Raw genomic sequence first — 26,276 nt, 5'->3', positions numbered from 1 at the left:
GTTAACCCCTTCCCACCACGAGCCCGCTTACCTCCGGCTGTGCTGGGGGTCAGCAGGGGGCTTGGCGGCTGCTGAGGAGGTGTCTGGGGGGCTTCAGGGGAGTGGGGGCGCAGCGGGCTTCACCCGCGCGTCTCTCACCGCTCCAGAGCCTACCTGAGTGTGACCCCTTGTTACCCCAGGTGGTGCTGGGGAGAAAAGGGCTCAACCTATTTGCTGTTGATCTTCCCCAATGAGTTTGTAGGCAGCCACCAGGTCCCCCCCATCAGCCTCCTCTTGCTCAGGCTGAACAGGTTCAGGCCCTTCAGTCTTTCCTCACAGGGCCTGTCCTGCTGCCCTCTCGCCAAGTGGGTGACTTTCCTCTGAACCCTCTCCAGGCTGGCCACATCCCTTTTGAAGTGCGGTGCCCAGTACTGGACCCAGTACTACAACTGTGGCCTGACCAGTGTTGCATAGAGGGGGAGCATCGCCTCTCTGGACAGGCTTGAGATGCACCTTTGGATGCATGACAAGGTATGGCTGGCCTTGCTGGCTGCGATCTGGCATTGGCAGTTCATGTTCATCTTGGAGTCAATAATGACTGCAAGATCCCGTTCCGCCTCTGTGCTTTCAAGGAGGAAACTCCCCAGCCTGTACATATGCTGTGGATTCCTTCTCCCAAGGTGCAGCACCCTGCATTTGTCTGCGTTGAACCCCATTCTGTTCTCATCTGCCCACTTTTGTAGCCTGATTAAATCTATTTGCAGCCTCTCTCTCTCCCTTCAAGTGTGTCCACCTCGCCCCACATCTTAGTGTCATCAGCAAACTTGAACAGTGTGCTTTCCACCCCCTCATCCAAGTTGCTGATGAACATGTTAAACAGTGCGGGCCTGAGGACTGAGCCCTGGGGGACCCCACTGCTCACATCTCACCAGGTTGAGTACAACCCATACACCACTACTCTCTGGGTGCGCCCCATCAGCCATTTTTTTTACCCATCCAACTGTGCAGGCATCAATGCCACAGTCACTTAATTTATTGATGAGGATGGGGTGAGAGATGGTGTCAAAGGCCTTCTTAAAGTCTAGAAAGACTACATCCACGACAACACTGTCATCCAAGGATTTAGTTACTTGGTCATAAAAGGCAATCAGGTTGGTCAGGCAGGACATGCCTTTGATGAACCCATGCTGATTGCCCCAAGCATGATCTCCCCTGCAGGCCCCCCACAGATGTGCTCCTTGATGATTCTCTCCAAGATCTTCCTATACCTGAAATGTTGGAGGCTGTAAGTGAGAGAGAAACAGTGGCAGGGAAAAAATCATTAATCATGCCCAATTCAGTCTCCCTTTCAGCATCCACTGTATGATACATGGCACTGGGCAAACTGGACCTATGGTCTAACACAATAAATAACAGTTCTTATATTCTTAAGATCAGGTTCCATTGTGCCATTAAATAAACTTGCACAAGTAGCCTAAAATCAAGCGACTAGGCTGGTTGAGCTATTTATTCAAAGACCATAAAGGATTTGGGTTCTTCTTTATGGTCCAGTCTTTAGAGAGAGAGAGAGAGCCATGATGTGTAATCAGGGGTCACTAACAGTAACTTAGAATAATCCTTAATATACAAATTATTAGAAATCATAAAATTTACTGCTGAGTGATTAATTGTGCTCAAAAGCATATTGTAAATTCACCCTACCTGCAAATGTGCTCCTCAGAGAGTTATTTTAGTAAGGTGTCAAACATCTTCTTTAAGATGTTTTTTGTGTTTGCTTAGATTCTGATAGTGGAATCACTCATGGTCACATGGGATACGTGGTTTCAAAGACATATACTCCTACAGATGACAGCTATGGTTGCCTTTCTGGCAATATCCCAGCCCTAGAATTGATGGCCCTTTATGTAGCAGCAGCCATGCATGACTATGATCATCCAGGAAGGACCAATGCCTTTTTGGTTGCGACCAGTGCACCTCAGGTAAGTTTTTAGCTGTCTTTTTATATGGTGTTTAATTATAGTGTTTCCAAAGGTCTTTTAGGATGCCTTTTTCTTTTTAAAAGTGTCTATTAGAGATGCATTAAATGTAAACAGTGGCATTGTAAGAATCAGATAATATGTTTATTATTGCACAATTTGTTTTCTACCAAATAGTGCAAAGCATAGTGTATGTATTATACACCATACATAGTAGCACCAGCAACAGAGAGTGAATAAGGATTTCCTTAAACTTGGGTTAATTTAAACTATTAATAAATTCTTTAGCAAAGCATTTGGAGAAAGAGAAGCTAATTTTTCTACTATTTAATACAGAAGCCCTATGTATTGAACATACCAACTTTATGCTATATTGCTAAACTGTGTATGCACATCTTCACAAAACTAAATAAAATCTCTCTCTACTATATTCCCTAATGTTTCTAATAGTATTTCTTACCTTATGCTAAATATTCAAGATTATTAATGTGCTTCAAACAGAATTTTACTATGTGATTTTAAAACCTGGGCCAGTACAGAACAATTCCGTAAGATATATATACCTTGGAATTTGAATCTACTTTCTGAATGGAGCATCTGTTATTTCCGAAAGCTAGTCCTTCAGAAGAAATGGCATTTAAACTGATTTGTGATTTTGATAGAGTTCTATGAGATCATATATTTATAAAACCTTATAACTGTGGTAGGAATTGTTGAACTATACCAGTTTGATAGAACCAATAAGCAGGGCTGTGCAAAGCTTTGGTCGCTGATGAGATTTGGCAGGGATTCGGCCTGATTTGGTGGCCAAATCTCTAAACCTGAATCAAATCAGGAGACCCTTTAATCTCTCCTAATTGAAACAAAACCCTTCAAATCAATTCAGAGAGATTCATAAAGATTTGTTGATTCGGACCTAGACACAGCTTTAAATGTTTTTCTACATAGCTCAAGGTACCAGGCAGCTTGTGGATGCTGCGATGGTGGGGCAGATGGAGCGTCCCACAGAAGCACAGGGGGCTTCCCAGTGCACTTGGCAGCAGACCCAGAAGTGGACCAGAAGCACTTCCAGTCCACTTCCGGGTCTGCCAGGGAGCATGCTGCCCCCTGCCAACCCCGTGTGCCCCACCGGCTCAGCAACTGGCTTCTCCTGGGTCTAGGGCAGCACCTGAGGTACCTCTGTGCCCAATAGCTGAGCACACTGGTGGGTGGAGGTGGGGCAGGCTGGGCTTCTGTTGGACGCTGCATCTGCCCCACCATTGCAGCATTCACAAGCCATACCTGGTACCTCAAGGTATGTAGGAAAAACATTTAAAGCTGAGTCTGTGGCCAAATCTCTGATTGTCCAAATCAGCATCAAACCTTCAGATTTGGATTTGGCCAAATCAAACTGAGACAGTGATCCGAATCAACCAATCACATCACTGTTCCCAACTCGGACTGAATTCAAATCCAAATAGAATATGGCCTGTTTTGCACACTCCTACCAATAAGTGCTTTCAGAAACAAACCCCTTAAGGACTCCGGCTCTGAAAAGCGGTAGAAATTCCTATATAAATACGTAAAATACTTTTTAATTCTAGCCATTAAAAAATTAACAAAAAGAGATTGTGGCAGGCCTGTAGGGGATGCTCCTGTATTGAATCACCCACCTCATTGCACCCAACCACCTTCCACGCTCCGAGTCCCTCCCTGGGGATGCCTGACATTTGGCCAACTCCCTTCCTGAAGCACACCCGCAAGCCTGGGGGTAACGGCACCAACCCCAGAGTGTGGACTGATCTGGGACATGCACCCTCTTGGAAACACAGGCCTAATAGTCCTTGAGGGTACTTGACCTACTGCAAGAACTTGGGGTGCTTCCCTCAGCCTGAAGTACAAATAGCAGTCTCCCTTAGTCAGCTGAACCAAAGGGACTTCACAGCATAATCTAGTCCCTCTCCCAATAAGTCTCCCACACTCGGTACAAAAGAGAACTTTATTGGTTACAAGGGGTAGGTGTGGAATAGGGTACAGTGTAGAGCAATATCAGAGAAATACCTTAGAGCGAACAGTGGCATGGTAGCCTTTGATCAGTCATGCATCTGAGTTACTGCAAGCTATATATCTAGTTAGATCTCAGTAGCTTACTCACAAATCTCATCCAGAGGCAGGTGGAGATTCTCTCTGGAGGCAGGCAATTCCTTGATCATGAGTTTCGAGAGAGAGAGTGAGTTTCAGATAGACCAGCTTCTCTGTGAGTTTTCATCATGGCTACTGCCCCTCCTCCTCCTGGGCAGTCCTTCACTTATATAATCCTTTTGACTTCATTTACCTGGTCCAATGAAGACCAGCAATTGCTGGCTGCCAGCCATCCAATTTGAAATGCATCACTGGTTGCAGGGTAGACTGGCGGGGTCTTTAGCCCCCTCCCAGTCATGTTGGCATTGCTTAGAACAATACGGAGCTTAAGCCCCTCACCCAGGTGCATGATGCCAGTCACATAGGCAGGGGGAGCAGGTTTCCCCTCTCCCTCATGAATGTATCCAAATCAGGTTACAACTCAGGGTTAGCTGAAGCAGATGGGACCAGAGGAGTCTGCCCTCTGCAGTGACCATGGTAACCAAATTGTCAGACAGCAGAGTTTGGAGAGAGCCAGAGATGGTATTCTGCCACAGAGATTACAATGGTTTCCTGTATACTGCACTCGCCTTTACCCCAAAAATTAGCTTTCCAAAGTTGTGGCGCATGTCTTAAGCATGGAAGCTGATTTTTATTTTTTTTAGGTGTAAAATGGTCATAAGATGCTGTAACATGGCTCCTGGTTTTTTCAACCTGTTTCCTCCATGAGCCACCTGGAGAGAAAAGTGAATTCTGGCCAGCCCAGATTCAGGGTGGTACAGTCACACCCTGCTTTGATTCCTTCTCCACCCAAAGTATAAAACCAAGTGCCCAGCAGCAATTGTAGCCTTTCTATTTGGGTAGTGTTGCAGAAATCATTTGACTTTAGGGCTCATTGTAAACTACCTGATTCCAGGTAATTGGTCTTCAATCCACAGGTGTCAATGGCTCTCTTTCTCTTTTTTCAATGCTTCACTAAGCAAGCCATCCTTTGTTCAGCAATTTTGCTGTCTGCTAGCTACTCCTGGTTCTGCTCCTGCTATTTCACAGTCCTGCAGACTTTTTAGCTCTTTCCACAGTCCTAGATCCACCCATAGAATTCAGTTGTCAGCACCAGCTACAGTTTCAGCTGTTGGCTGATCAGCCAAGAGTTCTTGACAATTCAGCTATGAACAGGTTAAAACTGTAACTCTTTCCTGAGTAGGAAAAGGAGGGTAAGCTGTGCCCCTTCTTTTTGAGCCAAAGCTCTGGAAAAAAAATCTCTTTCCATCATCTGCCTTCCCAAAAACAAGGTGGTGGGTGTGTTATTTGGGACATATAGTATGTGAGAAAATACAGTAACTCATCATAAGGTACTGGTCAAAAAGGAATGAGAGACCCTTTGGCGTATAAAATTTGGGTCTTTCAATCCAGAAAGATAGTCACTACTATTACTAGTAACAATACAGTTTAAGAGATGTCATTAAATTCTTCAGAAATGGGGAGATTTGACTCTCTCTCTAGCCAGTTGAAGTTGGTTTCATTCCACATTGTAATTCTTATTTCTTGCTTTTTATACTTGATATGCTAAGATTATTCACTGTTTTGCTTCTGCAGGCTGTACTGTATAATGACCGCTCTGTTTTGGAGAATCATCATGCAGCTGCTGCGTGGAATCTTTTCATGTCCAGGCCAGAGTATAACTTCTTAGTCAATCTCGACCATGTGGAATTCAAGCATTTCCGGTTTCTTGTAATTGAGGCCATTTTGGCCACTGACCTGAAGAAACACTTTGATTTTGTAGCCAAATTCAATGCCAAGGTAAAAAGACTTACGCAAATTTTCAGTGTATGGTCAATGAAAGTCTTGAAAGGTTACGTTGCTTTTTTCCCTGCACCTTTCCTTCTAGAGCTGTAAAAGTTATTTCTGCTAAATATTTGTCTGGGAATTTTGTTATTTGTATATTGAATGTGGTGGCACAGATGATTTTTTAGATCCTATTTGCTGTTTCAGACCCTGGGATAATGAAGATGATAGGCAGTGTCCTAACTAGTGCTCAGTACACTCCCATAAGTGGGTTTTTTTCCCTTTCCTCCTTGCTGTGGCAGTGAGTTGAACTATCTTAGGGCAGAGGAGAAATGGTGGTTTGGGGAGATGCTGCCATGACCAAGGGGAGACTGCAATTCACCAGTGATAAACTATTTTAACTAGATAATGAGGTGCATCATCTGACAGGGATTGTCTTGTTGTTGTTGTTCTGTGTTTGTACAGAGTCTAGCACAAAGAGGTCCTTCTCCCTGACTAGGGGCACCTAGTCACGTGCAGGAAGGCTGCTCCAATGCACTGTAATTAACTGAGTCTGCCAGAGTGCAGAAATTACCATGCTCCAGCAGACTCCAGCATCATGTGTACCTGTGTCCCCACACTGAAAAATGGTGTGGGGGTGCTTTAACTAAAGCTTGTTCGATGAGCTTTAGTTAAAGCAACCCTGCCTCCATTTTTCAGTGCAGGGACACTGATACACATTCTGCTTCGGGCACTTCAGAGTGGCTCTCCGAGCCATTCTGATTAAAGCATCTATTTCCCCCCCCCCCACACACACTCCCAGAGCATATGTATAAATGCCCCATGTGTCTTAGACGGTGCAGTAGTAGTAGTAATATTATTAGAACAACAGTAATAAAAGAATGCCCTTTTGAGATGAAGGGTGTTGTTTGCACTCTCTATAGATATGTCAAAGTAGGAATCGCATGTAAAAAGTTTGTAAGTTACCAAAGTGCAGTTCTCTCTGTAACCATTCTCTTGCTTGCTGCCTTTTAAATTCCCCAAAATAAACAGTTTTATTGTGTTCAGAACTAATGCCAAAGTTCTCAGGTATGCAGCTACAGTCATGGATTGATTTTTAGGGAGGCCACCACTTGATCAGCTGCTGCCTTCCCCCCTCCCCCCCGCCAGCTCATCGACTGGCCAGGGGACTCCCTGCTTCTCAACTGGCCGCTGGGTGAACACTAACCAAAAAAGGTTGAAAACTCCTGAATTAATACAAGGGGTGCACATGTGTAACCTGTGGGTGATGAAAGTTAAGCTTTGTCTGACTAAATGTAAAAAATGATTATGGTATTTGTCATCTCCAAGTAGAGGGAATCAGATGCACAGGCTGCTGTAGATAGTGTGTCCTGGTTTAACATTATAGATTTGTAGTGACAGCTGATGGCTTCCCTTCCCTCCCCTCCACCCCCGTTCTCCTAATTTGTTGGATAGTCTAAATGTTCACAGAGGACAAAACCTTTTTGAAAGGAGCTGAAAACATTAACTAGACCATTTTTTGTCTGGCTAAATTTGTTCTGAAGATTGTATTCTGTAGCTTAGCATATTTTAAGCCCATCTCAAGGCAGGATTTTCTCTACAGTCACGTCCTTTACCCAGTGTTATTGTAATGGTTTCATCCTGGTTATGTATCTTCCAGGTGAACGATGATGTTGGAATTGACTGGAGTAATGAGAATGACCGCATGCTTGTTTGTCAAATGTGCATCAAACTGGCTGACATCAATGGGCCTGCTAAATGCAAAGAATTGCATCTGCAGTGGACAGAAGGCATTGTTAATGAATTTTATGAACAGGTAAATGGGTGTCAGGGCAGGAACTACTACCCTTGCTTCCAGTCTTAAATTGTATTGCAGGGTTCATGACTCTTGCCAAGGAGGTAGTAACAAATCAGTGACAGATTTTCAGCTTTTTTTTGACAGGATTTCATTGATAGAATTGCAAAAAGCCTGCAAAGTTCACTTTTCAGTTTCAGGAGACTGAAAGTAAGCCAACCTGCTTATGTTCCTTGAAGGTTTGAGTTCTAGGGTGTTCTGGCTCTCAGTTTTTTTCCCATTTAAATTAGAAAATGCAGATTAAGCATAGCTTCCATTCAACCCTCCAACCTATTCCACTGCTTCCTAAGACCAGCAAATGCCATCAAGTTGTTCTGCATATTTCATGGACTAGCAAGCTAAACTTTTGGGGAAAGCAGAACAATGCTTTTGAGGTCATACGTTAAGGTCCAGAGGATGTTAATTGTCTCTGGTTTTAATGTACTAGCCACTACAGTTAGAAAGGAGGGATTACTCCTGCTACTGCCTCATGTCATGTGGATGAGTAAGAGAAACATTTGCCAAGCTTTCTTTCACATGGGAACAGTAGGTTCTCCATAGATACATGGGGCTTTTTTCATTTTAAAAAGCAAATCACACTGTACAGGTGTGCTCAGCCACCATCTCCTGAATTTTCTTCTAGGAAATGTTTTTCTTTTTATTTGCTGACCTGAGTATAACTCACCTGAAGAGGTATAGTCATTAATCCTGGTGATGATCACAACTCATCTCGAGGTTGAGGTGACCCTGAATGCTTATGAAAGCCACCAGTCAAATATTATGATACGACTCACCTTGGATCTATCACAGCTGATGGCATGAACCGTACGTGTTCTAGTTCACTAAAGGCAGCAACGTCATGAAGATTTTTTACCAGTGCTGAAAAGAGATCAACAGAAGTGTTGTTTGCTATCTAGTCAAAACAGCTGAAGAACAAAGACTTTGTATGACCAGTTCACTGCCATCCTTAAGAGCACACATTAGGATTGTTAATGCTGTTCTCATAACTTATTTGACATAACTTGTAAGTGAAAAATTAGTTTATTCTCTCTGCACAGTAATTATAATTGAGTATAACTTCAAAGTCAAATAGCTTGGAAACATTTTATTAATTATAAGAAGTGCTTGTTCAATGCAGTTTATGTCTAAAAAGTCACACTGTCTCATTGCCTTATGCACTTTGCTTACTAGTTCATCCTTTGAATGGAAGTAATTGCCACAGCTACCTGATATACAGCAAAGACTTTTTTTCCTCCAGACCTTGCTGTGGACGCGGGTTAAAGCTATAGCTGAGGATCTGGCTCTTTGGTAATCTCTTGTGAGCGGGACACAGTAACATACAGTGTGCAATGTAGTAGAGTATATTCCATGAAAATAATATTCTGAGTGCGTTCACATTAAAAAAACAACATATTTTGCTTTGAAGAATTTAAATAACTGAGACTTGTTAAAAATCATAAAACCCATTCAGTATTGTTGCAATACCTTTAATAGTTTTTTTCTCTGTGTGCTTGACCAACTTTGAGACAGACCAATTTGATTTGTGCATTTAGTAACAAAAATCAGAGAATGCACGGTGTGATACCTGAAACAATAAACCAAGCTCTTAATTAAAAATTGGTAAAGAGCTATTTAATTGGTTCAGTAGTCCATTTCCCTGACTTCTTACCTTGAAATTGGGATATGATGTTGAAAAGTGGAGAGAGCTGCCATATCTGGTTAATTCACTTGTTAATTTGGGAAATTTCAGTTTCCTGCTAATGATCAGAAGGGAGAAGCTTTGACATCAGACACTTGATAGTTGAGTGTTGTGTATGCTTTGTAAAGAAATGTGGAAATGGTTGTTGCGTCCCCCTTGTATCAAAAGAGCGATTATTCAGATACCTTCTCCGTGATCATTGGTGAAACAAATTCAGCCCGTAGGTAAACTATGTGGAAATTGATCCTGGATCTCCAGTTAGGTCATACTTTAAACTTTCTTGAATTGTATAGCTGTGTCAGGTTCTATAACAAGTTATATTCATAATTGCTTGTTAATTTATTATAGGAATAAGTCCTGAAGTCTATATTCACACACAACTTTCACTGATAAAATGTATTGCCCAGCTTATTGATAGTACAGCTTGAAAAAGAAAAAGCCTATATCAGCAGTTGAAGCATTACTTTGAAACATTCAGTCCTATCCACATAGAATTTAACATCTAGCAGTAAGGAAGATGGGTGAATACTGATTATAAAACCAAAAATTTCATAGATACATTTTCAAAAATAACTCGTTGTAAGAAAGAAGGAAATTTCATTTTCAGGTTTTCGTGATGCAATATAAATATAGGAGAGAGAGGTGGACACTGTTACAAAGTTCTTTACTGATATGCTTTTAAATTCTGGGTTTACCTCTGTAAAACAGCTATATAACTGTGTTTAGTAATTTAACAGGCAGGTGAAATTCTGTTCTGCTACCCTCAGGCTGCTCTTCTGTAAAATAAAAAAAAGTAAAATAAAAAGATTTCACAGCTGATTTATTTCCTTGTTCTAATCTGCAGTTGCATTTGAGCTCCCATTACTTTTTTCACCCACATATGTGTTTCGTTTATCACAGAGAAGTAATCAGTTTTTCCTCATCTCCAGGGTGATGAAGAGGCCAGTCTCGGCCTTCCTATTAGTCCTTTCATGGATCGCTCGGCTCCCCAGTTGGCAAACCTTCAGGAATCTTTCATTTCTCACATCGTGGGACCACTGTGTAATTCCTATGACTCAGCAGGACTGATGCCAGGGAAATGGGTAGAAGATAGTGATGAATCAGGAGACACTGATGAGAATGAAGAAGAAGAAACAGGAGAAATGGAAACATGTGAAAACTCTGAATCCAGTACGTGTTTTGCTTCTCCTATTTTCAGTTAGGGATGATTTCATATAGTAGGTTCCTCTTAACCAAAAGCTGAGTAATCTGATAATAAAAGCACCTGACTGTGTTTAGCTTGAACCTCTCTGAGACTGAGCTAGCAAAGATGTCCCATGTGAAGTTTAATAGATACCTAGTCATTTTGTAAGTGGTCCCAAAGCTTCAGGACCAACACTTTATTGGTGCTCATTTACCTATTAGCATCTTGATTTTTCGGTTGTCTATTGTCAGGTTCTCGATCCTATATCTGGTATTTTTTAACTGTTGGTAATTAAGGATTGTAATTATTTCACCAGTGAAAGATGCGAGAGTGAGAAGATCTTCAGAGAAGAGGTCACCTACTTCCATTAGGTGGTAAAATAATTAGCACAGTATGGTCCAATCCCTTATTGTAGTTTCTAGGCACCACTACAATGGCAGCAGCTTCCTTTATTGATGCTAGCATTGTGCATTGATATGCTAAAACACTCTAGGTTCAGTAATTGACTTAAGTTACACAGCTCAGAGAATTTCCATGTCACTTTACCCCCCGGACAATTGATAAGCAATGTTTATGAGCTCAAAATCATGTCTGTTCTCCAACTGTAATATCAGATATAGTTAAGTGTCTGTATGTACATGCATGCACATGTGACTACATACGCATACATATAATACATTAATATGACTGTCAGCACCGTACCTAGACTCCTGGCAGCCCCAGGCAAACTTTCAGTATCGCGCCTCTCTCCCCACCCCTTGCCAGAGATAATGATGATAATAATTTTAAAATTGCCATTTTTGAGCCCCCTTTCTGCCTGGGCCCTGGGCGGCCACGTGGTTTGCCCATGTCTGTGTCCAACCCTGATAACTGAATATTCTCATTCATATAAATGTCTAGCTCACTTTTGGAATCCTTACTGGTCTTTCTTCACATCCATGACAAACCACTCAAGTTGTCAACGATGTCCTCATGGCTAAGCTGGGGAACTGTGGCCTTGATCATCTTACAGTCTGGCTAGGTAACTGGCTATGGGTTCGGACCCAAAGAGTACTAGTTGACAGGAGAAAATCAATGTGATGTAGGGTGACCAGTGGAGACCCTCGGGGCTCAATATTTGGGCCTGCACTCTTTAACATCTTCTTTAATGGTCTGGAGTCAGGAATTCAATGTGAACTGGCAAAGTTTGCAGATGACGCCAAATTATGGGGGAGGGAGGTCACACCGCAGGACAGGTTGGGGATACCGGCCAACTTGGACACACTCTCAAAACCTGATCACCTTCAATGTAGAGAAGTGTATGGTACTGCTCCTCAGTAGAAAGAACCCTCCACATACTTACAAGCTCGGCAGCACTACGCTCGCTAGCACCACAACTGAAAGAGACTTCGGGGTCTTGATTGACCACAAGATGAATATAAGTCACTAATGCGATGCTGTGCCTGGCAAAGCAAACCAAACTCTGGTGTGCATCTACTGATGTACCTCAAGCAAAACCAGGGATGTCATCCTCCAACTTTACTTGGCCTTGGTGAGGCTGCAGCTGGAGTACTGTGTCCAGTTTTAGGCCCCCCACTTCAGGAGGGATGTGGAAAAGCTTCAGAGAGTCCAGAGGAGAGCCACTCGTATGATCCAAGGCCTGGAGGGCAGGCCATATGAGGAGAAGCCGAGCAATTTGGTACTCTTCAGTCTGGAAAAGAGAAGGCTCAGGGGGGACTTGGTAGCAGCCTACAGTTATATAAGAGGGGTACATCAGGACCTGGGAGAACACCTGTTCACCAGAGCTTCCCAAGGAGTAACAAGGTCTAACAGCCATAAACTCTAGGAAGGCCAATTTAGAAAAGACATAAGAAAAAAATTCTTTAAGATGCGTGTGTCCAGGGGCTGAAACAGACTCCTCTCAGGGATGGTGCAAGCTGGACTCTTTCAAAAAACATTTGGATATTTTTCTTGCTGGGATCACTTGATTCCAGCTGACTTCCTGTCTATGGCATCTACTTTGTTCTTCCGAACTGTGTAGAACTGTCAGCTCCCCCTGAACATTCCCTAATGTCATATTTATTTTTGATTAACCTTAAGTGTTTTCTATTAATTGTAGTTTTTTTCCCACATTGTTAACAAAGATTTTAGAATTGGCCCAAGTACAGGACCATTGGTCACTGTTATCTTTTGACATATTTAAAATGGGCCTTTAATTCTGACTCTTTTTTTCAGGCTGAGGTTATGGGCACAAAACCAGCTTCCAGCAAGGGAAGCTAGGATGTGAAAATGTGGTAAGCTACCTTACATTTACCGCAGGGCAAAACTATGCATTTATGACAAGGCAGTGAACGAGTACAAGTTCACACCCTAATTTGCCTTCCTGTAACTTGTTCATATGCCCATAGCCTTGGTTGCTAGTCTCTTACCACATGGCTAAGTATAGCCTGTTGTAAAGAACTGTGTCAAAAACTTTGAAAGTTCAAATAAAGTCTTCCTGCCAGATTTACTTTATCTGATATATTATTAACATGCTTGGAGGACCTTAGTAAATTAGAGGTGTACAGTTTTTCTTCACAGAAGCTATGCTGTTTGGCCAGGTATCTAAGTCTATATTCCGTTTTTAGCTATCCATCAGTTTTAACGTGCATTGCAATATTATTTCCTAGTGTATAGGTCTCTGGAGCACACATTAAAAATAAAGAGGGATCCTACATTTGCTACTTCTGGACTGGCATTTTGTTGGCTCTCATGTTTAATAGATGGTTTGACTAAGAGATCACATACACTTAAAATCTTGAAGCCATTTGAGGCATTCACCTCTGGGTCTGGAGGCTTGTTTTTTTTAACTAACATATGTTTTATTTTGATCTCCCACATCTTTAATGAAAAGCACAGATGTAGCGTAAATATGTCATCAGCATCCCTTGTCTGGACATAGCTCCATTTAAGTTTACAAATTCCAGTTAGATCTCAGTTCAGCATAAGCTGAAAAGATTCAGATGTCTCATGTTATCAGTGTGAGCTAAGCATCTAATTTGCCTACATGCATCAGATATACAGAGTTCTCTGGAAGGTAATGAAAACCTTTTTGTAAATAAAGTATCTTTTTAAAAATAGGAGGAGAAAAGAAAGCTTGCAGAAAGCTTGTAATTACAGTCAAACAATTAACTGGAATATTTTAGATAAACAGACTCATTAAAGACTAACTACAGTATTGTTTGACCTGAAAACCATTGCTGTAGCATATAAACAAGCAATTTTTTTGTTACGTCTGACTTCCAGAAAGTCCTGCTGCGAATATTAGAGTTAAACTGGTTCAGTCTTTCTTGGTTCAAATAAAATCTCAAGCCACAACAAATTCTTTCTGATCTCTGCTGAGAGCTGCAAGATTTTGAGTCACCTAGGAAACCTAGGATAGAATGTTCTAATATGGTGTGTTGGAGGAATAGAGGTTTCTTATTAGTATTAAAACTGAAGTTTCCTACAGGGAACCAAGAGCTTTCTAATGAAGGATTGAGCTGGATTTGGACTGTGGTGCAGTGAAAAGCTCTTTGTTTCCTGTACAAAAGCTTCAGGGACTAAACAGTTTGGATCCAAACATAGACATACTTTAGGCCACCTGCAAAATCTAATCTACGCAAATTTATTTGGCACAAAACATTCCTCTTTGTCACTTTGTTTTCAGAAGAATTATTGGAGAGGTTTATTTTTTTAAGTGCTACAACTGCCATTGCCACTATTAAGGATTAGGGAAAACCTTCAGAATTTGTTGCAATAGGAATTTTAACTATCCAAATTCTATTGCCCTCAGCGTATAGGACAGTCTCTACATTAACAGACGGCTATGTTGGGTCAGCAAAATGCTTCTGGCACAAGCAACTTTATGTGGGATACAATGAAAAGTAAAAAGTACTAGTAGATTGGTGTTTAGAACCCAGGAGGAACAAAAGTCTAAGGCTATGATGTTATTGGCTATATTTCATTATATTAAGCATCCAGATAGTCCATCTGTTTTAGAATTCAAATGTCGTAACAGCTGTACAGTATAGTGCATGTAGATAAAACCTACATCTGGATTATTCACTCATATTATTTGTAATCTGTTAAACTCAGCCACCTTTTGATAATGGCGTACTGTGTCCTTGGCCTTTGGTAGGGAAGGGACATAAGTAGGGACCTTCCAAATTCACAGCAGGAGTGGAGTGCATGGCAGCTCCTTTAATTTTAATCAGGAAAGCCAAGGCGGCAACCGAGTTTAGGTTAGCCATGGGAGTTGAGGGCAATAAGAAGTCCTTCTTTAGGTATGTAAGCAGTAGAAGGAAAACAAATGGATGTGTGGGACCCCGGCTCAACACCTTTGGACAGCTGGTAACCAGCATTCAGGAAGAAACTGAACTCTCTTGAATGGCCACTTTCATTCGGTATTTCACTGGACCAAGGGGAAAGACAAGCGACATAAGGCTCATAGTAGGTGTCATTGCAAACGAGGCTCAGAAGAGCGGGAGCGGGAAGAGGCACTGCAGAGGATGCAGAAGGAGCTGAAGGCGTGGATGTCAAGGCCCTCAGAAGTCAGCACAGTATGGCCTGAGGAGCTGTGTAACAAGGATGGCTGTGTTACCTTAGGGCTCCTCGATCATTCCAGTTTGGCCTGATGGGCACCTTCTTTTCTCGCCTGCCATATCTTGATGAAAATATAATATAGGGAGGCTGCCTTCACGTCTGGTTAGACACAGTCCTGATGGACTTCCCTGAACCCTGTAGGTCCCCAGACCCCTTGTGGATCCTGTTTCAAAGTAGATCTCTCAGGACACCCTGGCCTTATGGGTATATGCATGGCTCCAAACCACCCCTTTACCACGCCCCAAGCCTCGCAGATGCTATTTGCACAACGTCCCTCTGAGGCCTTGTTTTTACTTGGCCTCAGGTTGTCACTGGGCTCTCTGCAGCCCTGTCTCTGTCTCTGCATCCTTTGGCACTGGGCTCTCCGCAGCCCTGTCTCCATCTCTGTGCCCCTCAGAGCTGGGCTCTCCGGAGCCCTGTCTCTGCACCCTTTGTGCCATGCCCTCTCTGGTGCTGGGGTCTGTGCACCCCTCGTGCCACACCCTCTCTGGCGCTGGAGTGCCCATGCTGCAGTGGGCCCCCAATGAGACCGCCTCCTTCCCCAAATAGCCTCACCCAAACCACCAGTTGTTATGAATGACAAACAAAACATAAGCCCCTGGGCTACAACATAACACATAAGCGCCCATCTTTCTCCACCCCTTTAAAAGAATCAAAGTTTGCCCCAGGCATTCCCAGAAGCTAGACTCGCCCTCAGGCCTCTTCCTCTAGTTCCCTCTAGGAGGGCTCCTTCCTACTTGGCTGCTGGCAGCAAACTGCCCTCCCTAGTTCTGGCCTGGGAATTTATAAGGGCCCAGGGCCCTGCCCTTTCCAGTCATCTGACTGGTCCAGGCTAATTTGCTCTGTAGCCTGTTGCCCTGATAACCTGCACCTGGGCTTCTGTCTGTCTCTTCCAGCTGTCCCCAGGCAGTTTCTGCTCTTCTGGGAGCAGGCACTTTGGTGCCCTGCGACAGGGGGCATGCCGGGAATGGCAGCCTTCCTATTGTGGATGCTGAGTGGGTGCAATACCAGCTAGAAAAGCTAGACATTTATAAGACAGCAGGAGCAGATGGACTCCATCCGAGAGTGCTGAAGGAGCTGGCTGAGGTCATTATGGAACCCCTGGCAGAGCTCTTTCAGAATTTGTGATGCACAGGGGAAATCCCTCAGGATTGGAAGAGGGCCAACATTGTGCCCAGCTTCAAGAAGGTGAAGGGGGAGGACCTGGGCAACTAAAGGCCAATCAGCCTAACCTCTATCCCAGAGAAAATCCTGGAAAAGCTCATTAAAGTATCTATGTGTGATATGCTCATGGAAGATAAGATTCTGAACAACAGTCAGCATGGCTTTGTTGCTGGTAGGTCTTGTCTTACCAATCTCATCTCCTACAACCAGGTCTCTCGCCACCTGGACATGGGAGAAAAGGTAGATGTTATATACCTAGACATGCAGAGAAAATAAAAGGACCCTCCACACACCCCACTGCTCACTCCTGATCAGCAGGGAGATGAAAACTGTGGTTTTAAATATGGTGCTGTTTTTGCTTCCTGCCCAGTCAGTCACAGACAGCATGGCTGCCAGGGCCCCTCGGCTAATCAGCGAGTGGGAAAAATGACACTATATTTAAAACTCTGTTTTTTGCCTCCCCACCAATCAGGAGTGAGCAGCAGGGTCCCGCCGCCAATGAACAGTGGTGGGGTGTACAGGGGAACCCGCAAGATTAAAAGAGCTGCCACACACCTCACTCGCACTGTGAATTTGGTAAGTCCATAGGCATAACAAACAAATGCTGCTGTGTTTACCCATGGAGAGATCATACCTCTTGCTACCATTCCACTACTCTCTTCAGAGCAGACATGAACCATAAAAATAAGAGGATTTTGTGGAGTAGCAAGTCACATATCCAGGAAGAGTTTGAAGTGGGTGAGTCTGAACCTGGCAACATTTGGTATCAAAAAGGGATATGTTGTGTTAGGGAAGAGGTTGGCCATATACAGCCCACAGGCCACATCTGGCCTAGAAAGGGACTGGATCCAGTCCATGGAATTGCAGAGCTTTGCCTGTGCCCTCACTGGGGCTGAACAGCAATGGGCTGCACCAGGGCCAGGGATTTGGAAGCTGTGCCAGTGCCACTTCGCTCCAATCCTTTCCCCATCCCAAGGCTGTGACATGACTACAATGTCGAGTTGGAGGGGAGCTGCACCAGCGCAGAGAAAGTGGTGGGAGAGTGGTCAAGGGTGAGGAGGTGAAGTTGTAGTGCTGTGGAAGAAGCTGCCAGCTACTCAGCCCCAGTGTAGTTCACCTTTGGCCAGAAGCTGTTCTTGCACTGCAGCTGGGGAACGGGGCTGCGAAGAGCAATAAGGCAGAGGCACTGGGAAAGCCCCCCTGCCACTGATGGGCTGCTGAAGCCACTCAGCCCATGCCAGACTGGAGTCAGGTTGTCCTAACCCATGTCTTGAAAAAGGTTGCCAGCCCCTGCCTTAAGGAAAGTGCTCTCTGCTGTCAGTGTTGCATACCATTAAGTACTAGGTGTCTCTGAGCTATATAGCATCCCAGTCAACATATGCTTTGTTGGAAACACAGCTGGGACTTGAGATGTGTGGAGATCTGTTTGTTTTCTTTGGAGTTGTAGGCAGAGCTTTTTAAAAGAACTTTATTTTCAAGAGTGTGCAAATAAAAAATGGCATGCAGTCTTTTGTTCTTCCTCACCCCACATTCATCCCCTTGTCACAAGAAAATCAATTCATCTTATATTTTACAGGAAAGAAAAAATTCAAGAGGAGGAAAATCTACTGCCAGATCACTCAGCACCTGCTTCACAACCATAAAATGTGGAAGAAAGTAATTGAAGATGAAGAAAGGTTAGCAGGGAGAGAAAAGCAAGGTGTAGACCAATCTACACTGCACCAATCCTCAGAACAAATTCAGTCCATCAGGGAAGAAGAGGAGGAGAAAGGGAAACCCAAAGAGGAGGAAGAAGAGAATACAACTATTGAACTGAAACAATGACAATATTTTCAGCAGTATTTTTAGACTAAAGGACTTGTGCACAGACTCCTTTTCCAAGCCAGCACAACATTTAGACACAACACTGTAGAAGTATGGGATAATGCGCCTACAACTGTTTAATTTGTTTCTATTTCCTTTTTATGGTGAGGTACATTGTTTAAACTCCTCTGCTCAAGGAAGCTTTCACACTGCAACACCGGCTTTTACAGACATTCTTAAAGGGGTTGTGGGGTGGGGGATGGAATTATATACATAGCCAGAATTATTGGCTGTGCACTTCAGCAAAATACATTTAATGATATATTATGGTCACTGTGATATTACAGAAGGAAGTTGTCAGCAGAAATGCTGCTTCTAAAGCACATTTGCAGTTAACTGTAAGGTACCTGTTAAGTAGCTTTTGCTCTTACTGCTGAAGGCTAAAAGTTCCAAAGCTTTATCAGAATGCTGATACATCCTGCCAACATATATCTGTGGGGGGGCATGTGTGTGTGTTTGGGTGGATGTAATATATTATAATGTGGTGTGAGTTCTTATTAGACTAGTATAGCGCGTGGCTCAAGACATGTGAACAAACAGAAGGCCCCACGTTTAGGAAATTTGTGCCAATTGGAAAGTGGAGCCCTTTGTAAGGTGCTCTGCTTTTGCAGTAGCTCCTGAAGTCTCCTTTCACATTCTGGCTGCAGGCACTGCTGCCTTTCAGCAGGAGCCAACCCACTCAGGCAGCTGAGGTGGCATCACTTAGTGGCACTGAGCTCCCAACCACCTGGAACCACCTTTTGCCAAACTGCTGGCAACAGGAATGTGCCACGAGATCTGTTCTCTCAGAAGAGTTAAAGGAGGTTTGTGGTGACGCACATTGTTACTGATCTTCACAGAAACTGGCCCTCTGCACACCTTTGAATGAGTTTATGGTTTCAGAGGGCACTGAGCGTGTGCAAGAGAGAAAGCATGGAAATCAGTTGAACACTATATCATTCTTCCCCCCAGCCTTACATTTCCCCATGTCAGTGGCCAAACACATTTTAAAATTGAAACTTAAATTGTCATTTATTAAATGCAGCCAGAGGAGAGCTGTGGGACCATGCAGCTGCTTGAGATCAAAAGGCAATTAGTGCTTTACCAGAAAAGTGGGCATAAGTGACAGCTGCTTGTTCGCATTAGCCAGATACTTATGCCTCAGCAACCACTCACACCAGCTTCAGAGAATGTGGTCTGGCAGCAAAGGTGCTGGATGGCAGCAAATTGCTGCCGGCATTCTGCTTGATCCCACCAATGTACTGTTTTGCTCTTTATTATAATTATTATTATTATTATTATTTTTAAGAAAAAAATTGGGCCTGTAGAAAAACAGATCGTTCTTTTTTGTCTGTTTCTCTGTTGTTTATGCTGTGAGCCAAACGTCTATTTAAAAGGTTGATATTCACTTTCATTATTTTATTTCACAATATTATATTTGTCAGTGATTAGTTATCTAGATGTAAATATGGAGAAATTTTTATGGGTTCCTGTAGATAATGAAATCTTTAAGAAAAAAAAAAGGGGAGGGGGAAATGTTTTTGTAAAGGTAATTTTTTAAAAACACCATTTTTTATAAAGAGTAGCCATTTCCATGCCCAACAAATGAGGTCTTGAGTGGTTTGTATAGAGCCCTATGGGAAATCATTGGTCTACAGTATCAAGGAATTGACATATTAATGTTTACTGTTGACTGTGTAGCACCAGTTATTATCATGCAAGCTAAAGATTTATGGTCCTACAAAAGACTCTTGAGTTTAGTATCTCACAGGAGAGTGGACTGATGATGTATTTCTGTTAGAATGTGATCTTGCCGTCCTTGTCTAACAAATGGGATTCAGCAAGGCTACTTATATGAGTAAAAAATTGCTTGCAAAAGTAAAAGCTTGCAGGAGCAGCCCCTCCTGTATCAACTCAAGTTTCTGATATATCTAGCCCTCACCTCCTTGTAATTATGCCCTTCACAGGATTTCATGATTCATTGGTACCTCTTGGAAAATGACAGAAAACTTTCTGTTCTAAACCAATTCGTGTATGTGTCATCACTTCTGTATTTTTCTCCACCTCATTCATCATTTCAAATGGACCTTTGCATGAAAACAGAGTCTTTGTTTCTTACAGTTTCCTTTTCTTCTTATCCTTTCTTCTCTATACCCTTCTGGAAGTGGAAGACATACTCCACTCTTTGACAGCATGACTTTGGATGGTGTCAGCAACAAAAGGTTCTGATTAATTCCCTCCTCCAAAAAAAAATTAGTGACTGTACTTACTTAGAAAAGGGAGAGAGATAAGTAAAATTCTAAAAAATCAAAATGTATTCCAAGCAACATTGGATGTCTTTCAAAGATTTCTCCAGGGCACTAGTAGATCTGCAACAATTCAAGCTTGTGTTCCTATTCAGATAGTCCCATAGTTTGTTTTTTATAAATAAGATAAAACAGAAACTTCTCCCATTTTCTGAAGCAAAAATCAAACTCCCTGAGATATTGCAGAATGTCATGTCCCCATGTGCTTTGCAGTGGATGCCAGTTGGAGATGGAATTAATATTTGAAATTAAAACAAAAGTAAGAAATATCCTGATTTAGAGAAATAAACCATAGCTCAAAGATGTTAGTAAGAGTACACTTGCTTTAACAAGGGGGTGACATACTAAATATGAAGCCAAATCCTGTTAGCCTTTTATTCATATAAATAATCCTATTGAAGCCAAAAGAATTCCTTGCATGAGTATGGGCTACTTGTATAAGTGAAAGTACAGGTTTAGGCCTATGCAAAATATTGCTTAAAATAGAGCTATAGGAGAATTTAAGGATATTTCCTTCATTGTTTGTTAGTTTTGGTTGCTACTGAACACTCTCAGTGCCCTTGTGGGATTCATTGAGCTCACCTTTTTTGCTAGTGTTGTAGTGCAACTGATGGCACAGATTAATATACTATTATACTATTTTGTGGACGCAGTGTGACAAACTCAGGTCTTTCTGTCTGTCAGGCTTGGAACAAGAACAATGACCGTTATTTTATCTAAGCTATATAATAGGGGCAATTCTAGTGAAATCAGAACCAGATGGAACTGATTAACTTGACAATAGATTACTGCAGCATTCAGTCAGTAAAACATCCATTTTATCTAGTCACCAACCAAGTAATACTGTTGCACTCCACGTGGCTACTGGCAGAGTACAACTTCAGTAGGTGGCAAACCATTTATAAATTTCACCTAGTGTATTTGGAAATATGTTTCCAGCAAGAAATGACCAGGAAATGTCCCAGGCATGTGTTTAATTAAGAAATAATTTGTATTGAATTCAGTTTAGTTTAGTTTTGTTTTATGGTGGGGGGGGGGTTGTTCTGGGCTTTTGTTTGTTTTGTTTTGTTTTTTAATAGACAAGTAGTTGGTTACCTGATTTATGTAATGATCTTGGGTCCAAGAAAAAGGGAAGAGCTTTCAGTGAGAAGTTGCATCTCCAGTGTTCAGTTTTCAGGTAATGAACAAATTGAATTTTTGAATGTTGATATGAAGATCTGGTATCTACAACACAATTTATTTATTAAATGCTGGAGAAAACAAATACCACTTAAAGAATCAATCCAGTAATGAAAAAATGACCTACTTTGATGAGAGGAGCCCAGGCCTCAATTTTAATGGCTTAAAAAACAAGAAATATAGGTTATGATGCCAATTTTCAAACAGCTGTCATTTGTCTTATCTGTTGTAATCACTAAATATTTTTGTAGTGTTTTGTGGTCCTCATTTTGGAAAGAAGCGTACTGACTGGCCATGTAACCACTGCATGCAGAAATCTTTCTTTTCTCCATCTTCTCATAATGATACCCCATTTGCTGTTGAGTCTTGTTACTGGTAATTGAATATGGTTCATTTGTCAGTAGTCACATTTTGCATTTCTTCTGTAGCACACAGAGTAGGGATTGACTAAAAAGCTCACACTGTTTATATAAACGCCCTCAAAATGGAACCTAGATTATAAGCACTCTGAATTTTGTTTTCTGGAATCAGAATCTGCCTAGGTCAAGAAAACAGCAATCATGACTATGTTCAGGTGGTCAGATAAATTTACCTTCATTTGCTCTAATACTAATAGGAATCTGGTCCAATGTGTAGAACACCTATCACCACATGTCTTAGATATCTACTACCTGTGTTTTAGATTTTTTAGATGCTGTACTCAGGCAGTAGGGCAGTGAGTTGCAGGGCTTTTAGAAGAAATAAGGGATTCTATTTATTGTGCTATTGATGACATTTCAAGTTTCTATTCTCTGTGAGTGAGATTCACTTGTTATAGAGAATTAGAAAATGACTCTGTATTACTAATGTCCTATTTTGAGTGTGTACATAGGCCTGAAGTGGTGTAAGGGCAACATACTGGCTCTTGAAGGGCTGAATTTCATTTCCTGAGAGTAGGGTATTCCAAGGGTAGATATATTTTAGGAAATAGTTTTTTTTAAATGGAAAGAATACATATTCTGCTCATTACTCAGGTTTTACTCAGGCATATGACATGAGAACTCTCCCTATGATCAATAGATCATATCCTGCATCAAGAGCCACACTTTAAAACCTAGGATACATAGTCCAGCAAAGGGTTGAGAGCTGCAATGAAGCAAATCACACTTGTGCATGCATGCTACACCCTGAAATGGATTTAATATTGTTACCTCAGTGAGGTGCTTGGGTGTGTTCCAATAAAATTTCTTGGAAAGTCATCTTAGTATGCACCTAGATAGCATTGCTCAAAGGTGACTGCGTTATACCTAACACCTAAGGTATAGTATGTACAGGGTAGGTGTGGCATGCTTCACTGCAGTGTTCCCTGGTACAGTCCTTTGATGCAGATGTGCCCCAAGTATTGTAGCAGTCTAACTGCTTAGATTTCAAATGTACTTAGGTGACTAAGTGCAGGTAGGCACCTAGTGAAATTTTCAGCTTAAGTAGATTAGGTGCTGAACACACCTTGATTTAAATATTTGGCACCTTTTGAACAGTTAGGTTCTTTTGAAGGTCCCAGTCTGTGCCTCTCTGCCTCTTAAGTGCCTCAGTGCCTTTGAAATCTGGGTTCATCTCCTATCTTTAAGGCACTTTTTTAAAAAATAGGACTTACTAGGACTTTCAATACGATTGGGCTCCTAAGCGCCTGTTGCTTTTGAAAATGGCACTTGAACTCATAAGCCACTTACTTGGTTTCCAAAATTTTAATTTTAGTTAAAATTGAGGCAAGATGTAACAGTTGGGCCCCAGAATATTAATAAATCCCTTATAGAGCTGGGCTATCTTACTTCATAAATGAGTTATGGTTTTCCATTAATGGGAGCATTGCTGTGTACATCAAAGAGTCAAGTCATCACTGTGTCAAGTCTGTTGTCCCACTGATTTCTGCAGGACCGTTTGAGAAATGAGGTGCTTCTCAGTACTGGCTGGCAGAATAAAGTTCAGTATACCAATAAAGTAGACATTTTGTCAACTCATATCTCCGACATACCATTTGAGTAAGCCATGGAAGTTCCAATAGCACTCTTCTTTGGTGCATATTAAATATTAACACTTAAATCAAAATGACTATGCACTATTTTGAGCTAAAACAAAAAAGTAGATTGTCAGAGTACTGCACTTCCATCTTTCCAGTGAAGAGGCATTTTCACACTTTTTGGAATAACTCTCAAGGTTTTCATATTATACTTACATTTTTGCTATTGTTATATTTTCCTCTGTTCACACTGATTTGGTTGAGACATTCTGAAGTCACATACTAACCCAGAAAGTTTTTAACTGAAACAGGAGTGTTGTGTGACAAGAATAAATGGAGCATTTTTTTGGCATATTAATGGCCATGTTAATTGGCTGCAAGGTACCTGAGGCTTCATCTAGAGTGAAGGGTGTGCCTTTTTTATTCCATTAAAGAGCTGTACTTACAGTGCACAGAGAAGATAGGAACCAAGAATCAGTCTGTCTTTTCAGCCTTGGAAAGGGGTATTTGCCTAAAAACTTGAGCATCCCCAAGTTGGCAGCATAACAGTGTTGTAATTCACCATGAAGCTGATGGGATTTTAAGCACAAATGGAGGTTAAGTTGGCAAGTCTCAGAAAAGACTGAATGAAAACACAGTTTGAAATAAACTTGAAACAGTAAAATGAACTTGTACTTTCTTCCAAAGCAAGAAGTAGTCCTGCTAGCGTGTGAAAGGAGCATTACATTTCAAGTTTGATAACACAAGTCCTGTTTGGCATTCAAGTATCCACGAATAACTAAAACCACTAAAGAGAATTTTACTTCCTTTAAACTGAGAAGGAATAGGAGAAATTTTAAAAGATCTCACAATTTCAGGAGCCCTTTGAGGTCTGTGTTGTTACTCAACATAAGCAATGGCAACCTGTATTGAAGAACAAGTCAATTCAAAAGGGGTTAAGGGGGAGAAGATACGACTTTATTGTGTCTTTGGCCAGCATCCCGCCTTCCCAAAGAAAGTATGGCCGTTACATACCAGAGAAGGGACTACTAGAATAATTGAAATTATGGTAACATTTACTTTAAGCAGCTGAAGAATTAAATAAATGGGTTGCTTAATGGAGGCAGATGGCTCTTGAAGATGGAGTAAAATCAAATTCAGTACATTTCATAGATTTCATAGACATTAGGGCTCGGAAGACCCTCAAGTCCAGCCCCCTGCCTCAGGCAGGAAATCGGCAGGGATCATAGGGTCCCAGCAAGATAAACATCCAAATGTCTTTTGAAGGTATTCAGAGTAGGTGCTTGAACCACCTCCGGCAGCAGTCTCTTCCAAACCTTGGAGGCTCAGACAGTAAAGAAATTCTTCCTTATGTCCAGCCTGGAAAGGTCATGGATATTTCACGATAGTTTGGTGGTGTTTCTAGACTGCCTGATGAATAAAAGTCCCTAATTAGTTTGCTTACGTCCAGCTTACAAAAAGGAATCCTCTGGAAGTAATTGGAAACAGTTTTAGTGACTGCTATTTCTAAAGTGAAATTCACCCCTGTGCTGAGGGGCCTGTGCAATGCTCAATGTACAACATAATTCCCAGTAAAATCCTCTTCTGAGGATTTAAATAGTGGGGCTAAATGCCAGCCTAGGCATGGACAGCCACCTCTGTGCTGGATGGCTAAATATTATCCAGACTGCTATTTTCTTGAATCCTTAGGAAGTGATAAACTATGCCCAGTTTATATTAAATATGCTGAAATAATCATATGAAATAATGCACAAGAAGGTTTTAAAGTCCATTGCATTATGCAACAAAAGGAATCAAAAGATTGACCTCTACCAGGCTTTGTGGCAGTACCTGAACCATAACAGGGATCGCTGTTTTTGTGTGGTTAACCTTAAGAAATTGCCAGTTTTGCTTTGGAAGCATATGAAAGGATCCTGCCTCCCATACCTCAGTATTTTCAGTATTCCCTATGTTTCTGTACCCAAAACCGGCCAGTTTTTAACGTTGATCTTGTCGTCTACATTTATAATCAGCCACCCCAGGTCATTGTCTCTTTGTCTAGCTTTTCTGAACGAAAGGAAGGATTTTGGACCCAAGTATCTGAATCATCCAAATCTATTTTTACACAAGCCTTTGCTTGGTGGAAGAGGAGCAACAATCAATAATGTCTGTTTTAATTGGTGTCATTTGGTGGCTGTCTGGGTTATTTGTTTTGCCATTTCTGAATATAAGTTTCATATTATGTTTAGGCTATGACAGTTCCACAGTGTTGCACCATTTCTGATAAGCCAACCTGGAATGTTTTGATGTATGTGTGCATTAACATGCATGTGGAGCTAAAGAAAAATTTGTTGGCATGCAAATATTGTATTCCAACTGCAAAGTAACTGAGAGAAACAGCATGAATTTTGTCTTAATGCTATAGTTAAAAAAATAAAAAGAAATATAAGGACCAGTGCACTCACTAACATGGCAAACAAAAAAAGGTTATTGCTATGTTGTCTCCAAGAATCCACTATGTGTTAATTTTCATCTGTTTTGAGTTGCAGAAGAAGCTTTACTTGCAGCCATTAGCCTGTAGGTGGTATGGGACCAGAGACTGTGGAGAAAAGAAAGGTATATGAGGGATTCAAGGGGTAAGGAGCAGAGAGA

At 41.8% G+C, this 26,276-nt stretch overlaps 1 protein-coding gene across 1 annotated transcript in view; it reads left to right on the top strand.

Moving 5' to 3' along the window:
* The window catches only part of PDE3A (phosphodiesterase 3A), a gene marked incomplete at its 5' end in the record, with an annotated part of 372,180 nt that extends 347,393 nt beyond the window's left edge, over positions 1-24,787 (top strand). The window contains 5 exons of the mRNA XM_019543875.1: positions 1,759-1,958; positions 5,652-5,855; positions 7,501-7,656; positions 10,303-10,543; positions 17,899-24,787. Of these exons, the coding sequence (XP_019399420.1) occupies positions 1,759-1,958; positions 5,652-5,855; positions 7,501-7,656; positions 10,303-10,543; positions 17,899-18,146 (1,049 nt within the window). The remainder of the gene's footprint in view (positions 1-1,758; positions 1,959-5,651; positions 5,856-7,500; positions 7,657-10,302; positions 10,544-17,898) is intronic.
* Between the last annotated feature and the right edge of the window lie 1,489 nt (positions 24,788-26,276).

Source organism: Crocodylus porosus, unplaced genomic scaffold, assembly GCF_001723895.1.
Source record: "Crocodylus porosus isolate Cpor-Errol unplaced genomic scaffold, CroPor_comp1, whole genome shotgun sequence".
Taxonomy (NCBI): Eukaryota; Metazoa; Chordata; order Crocodylia; family Crocodylidae; genus Crocodylus; species Crocodylus porosus.
Note: the sequence above shows the minus strand (reverse complement) of the source record. Positions and strands in the feature narration are given on the sequence as shown.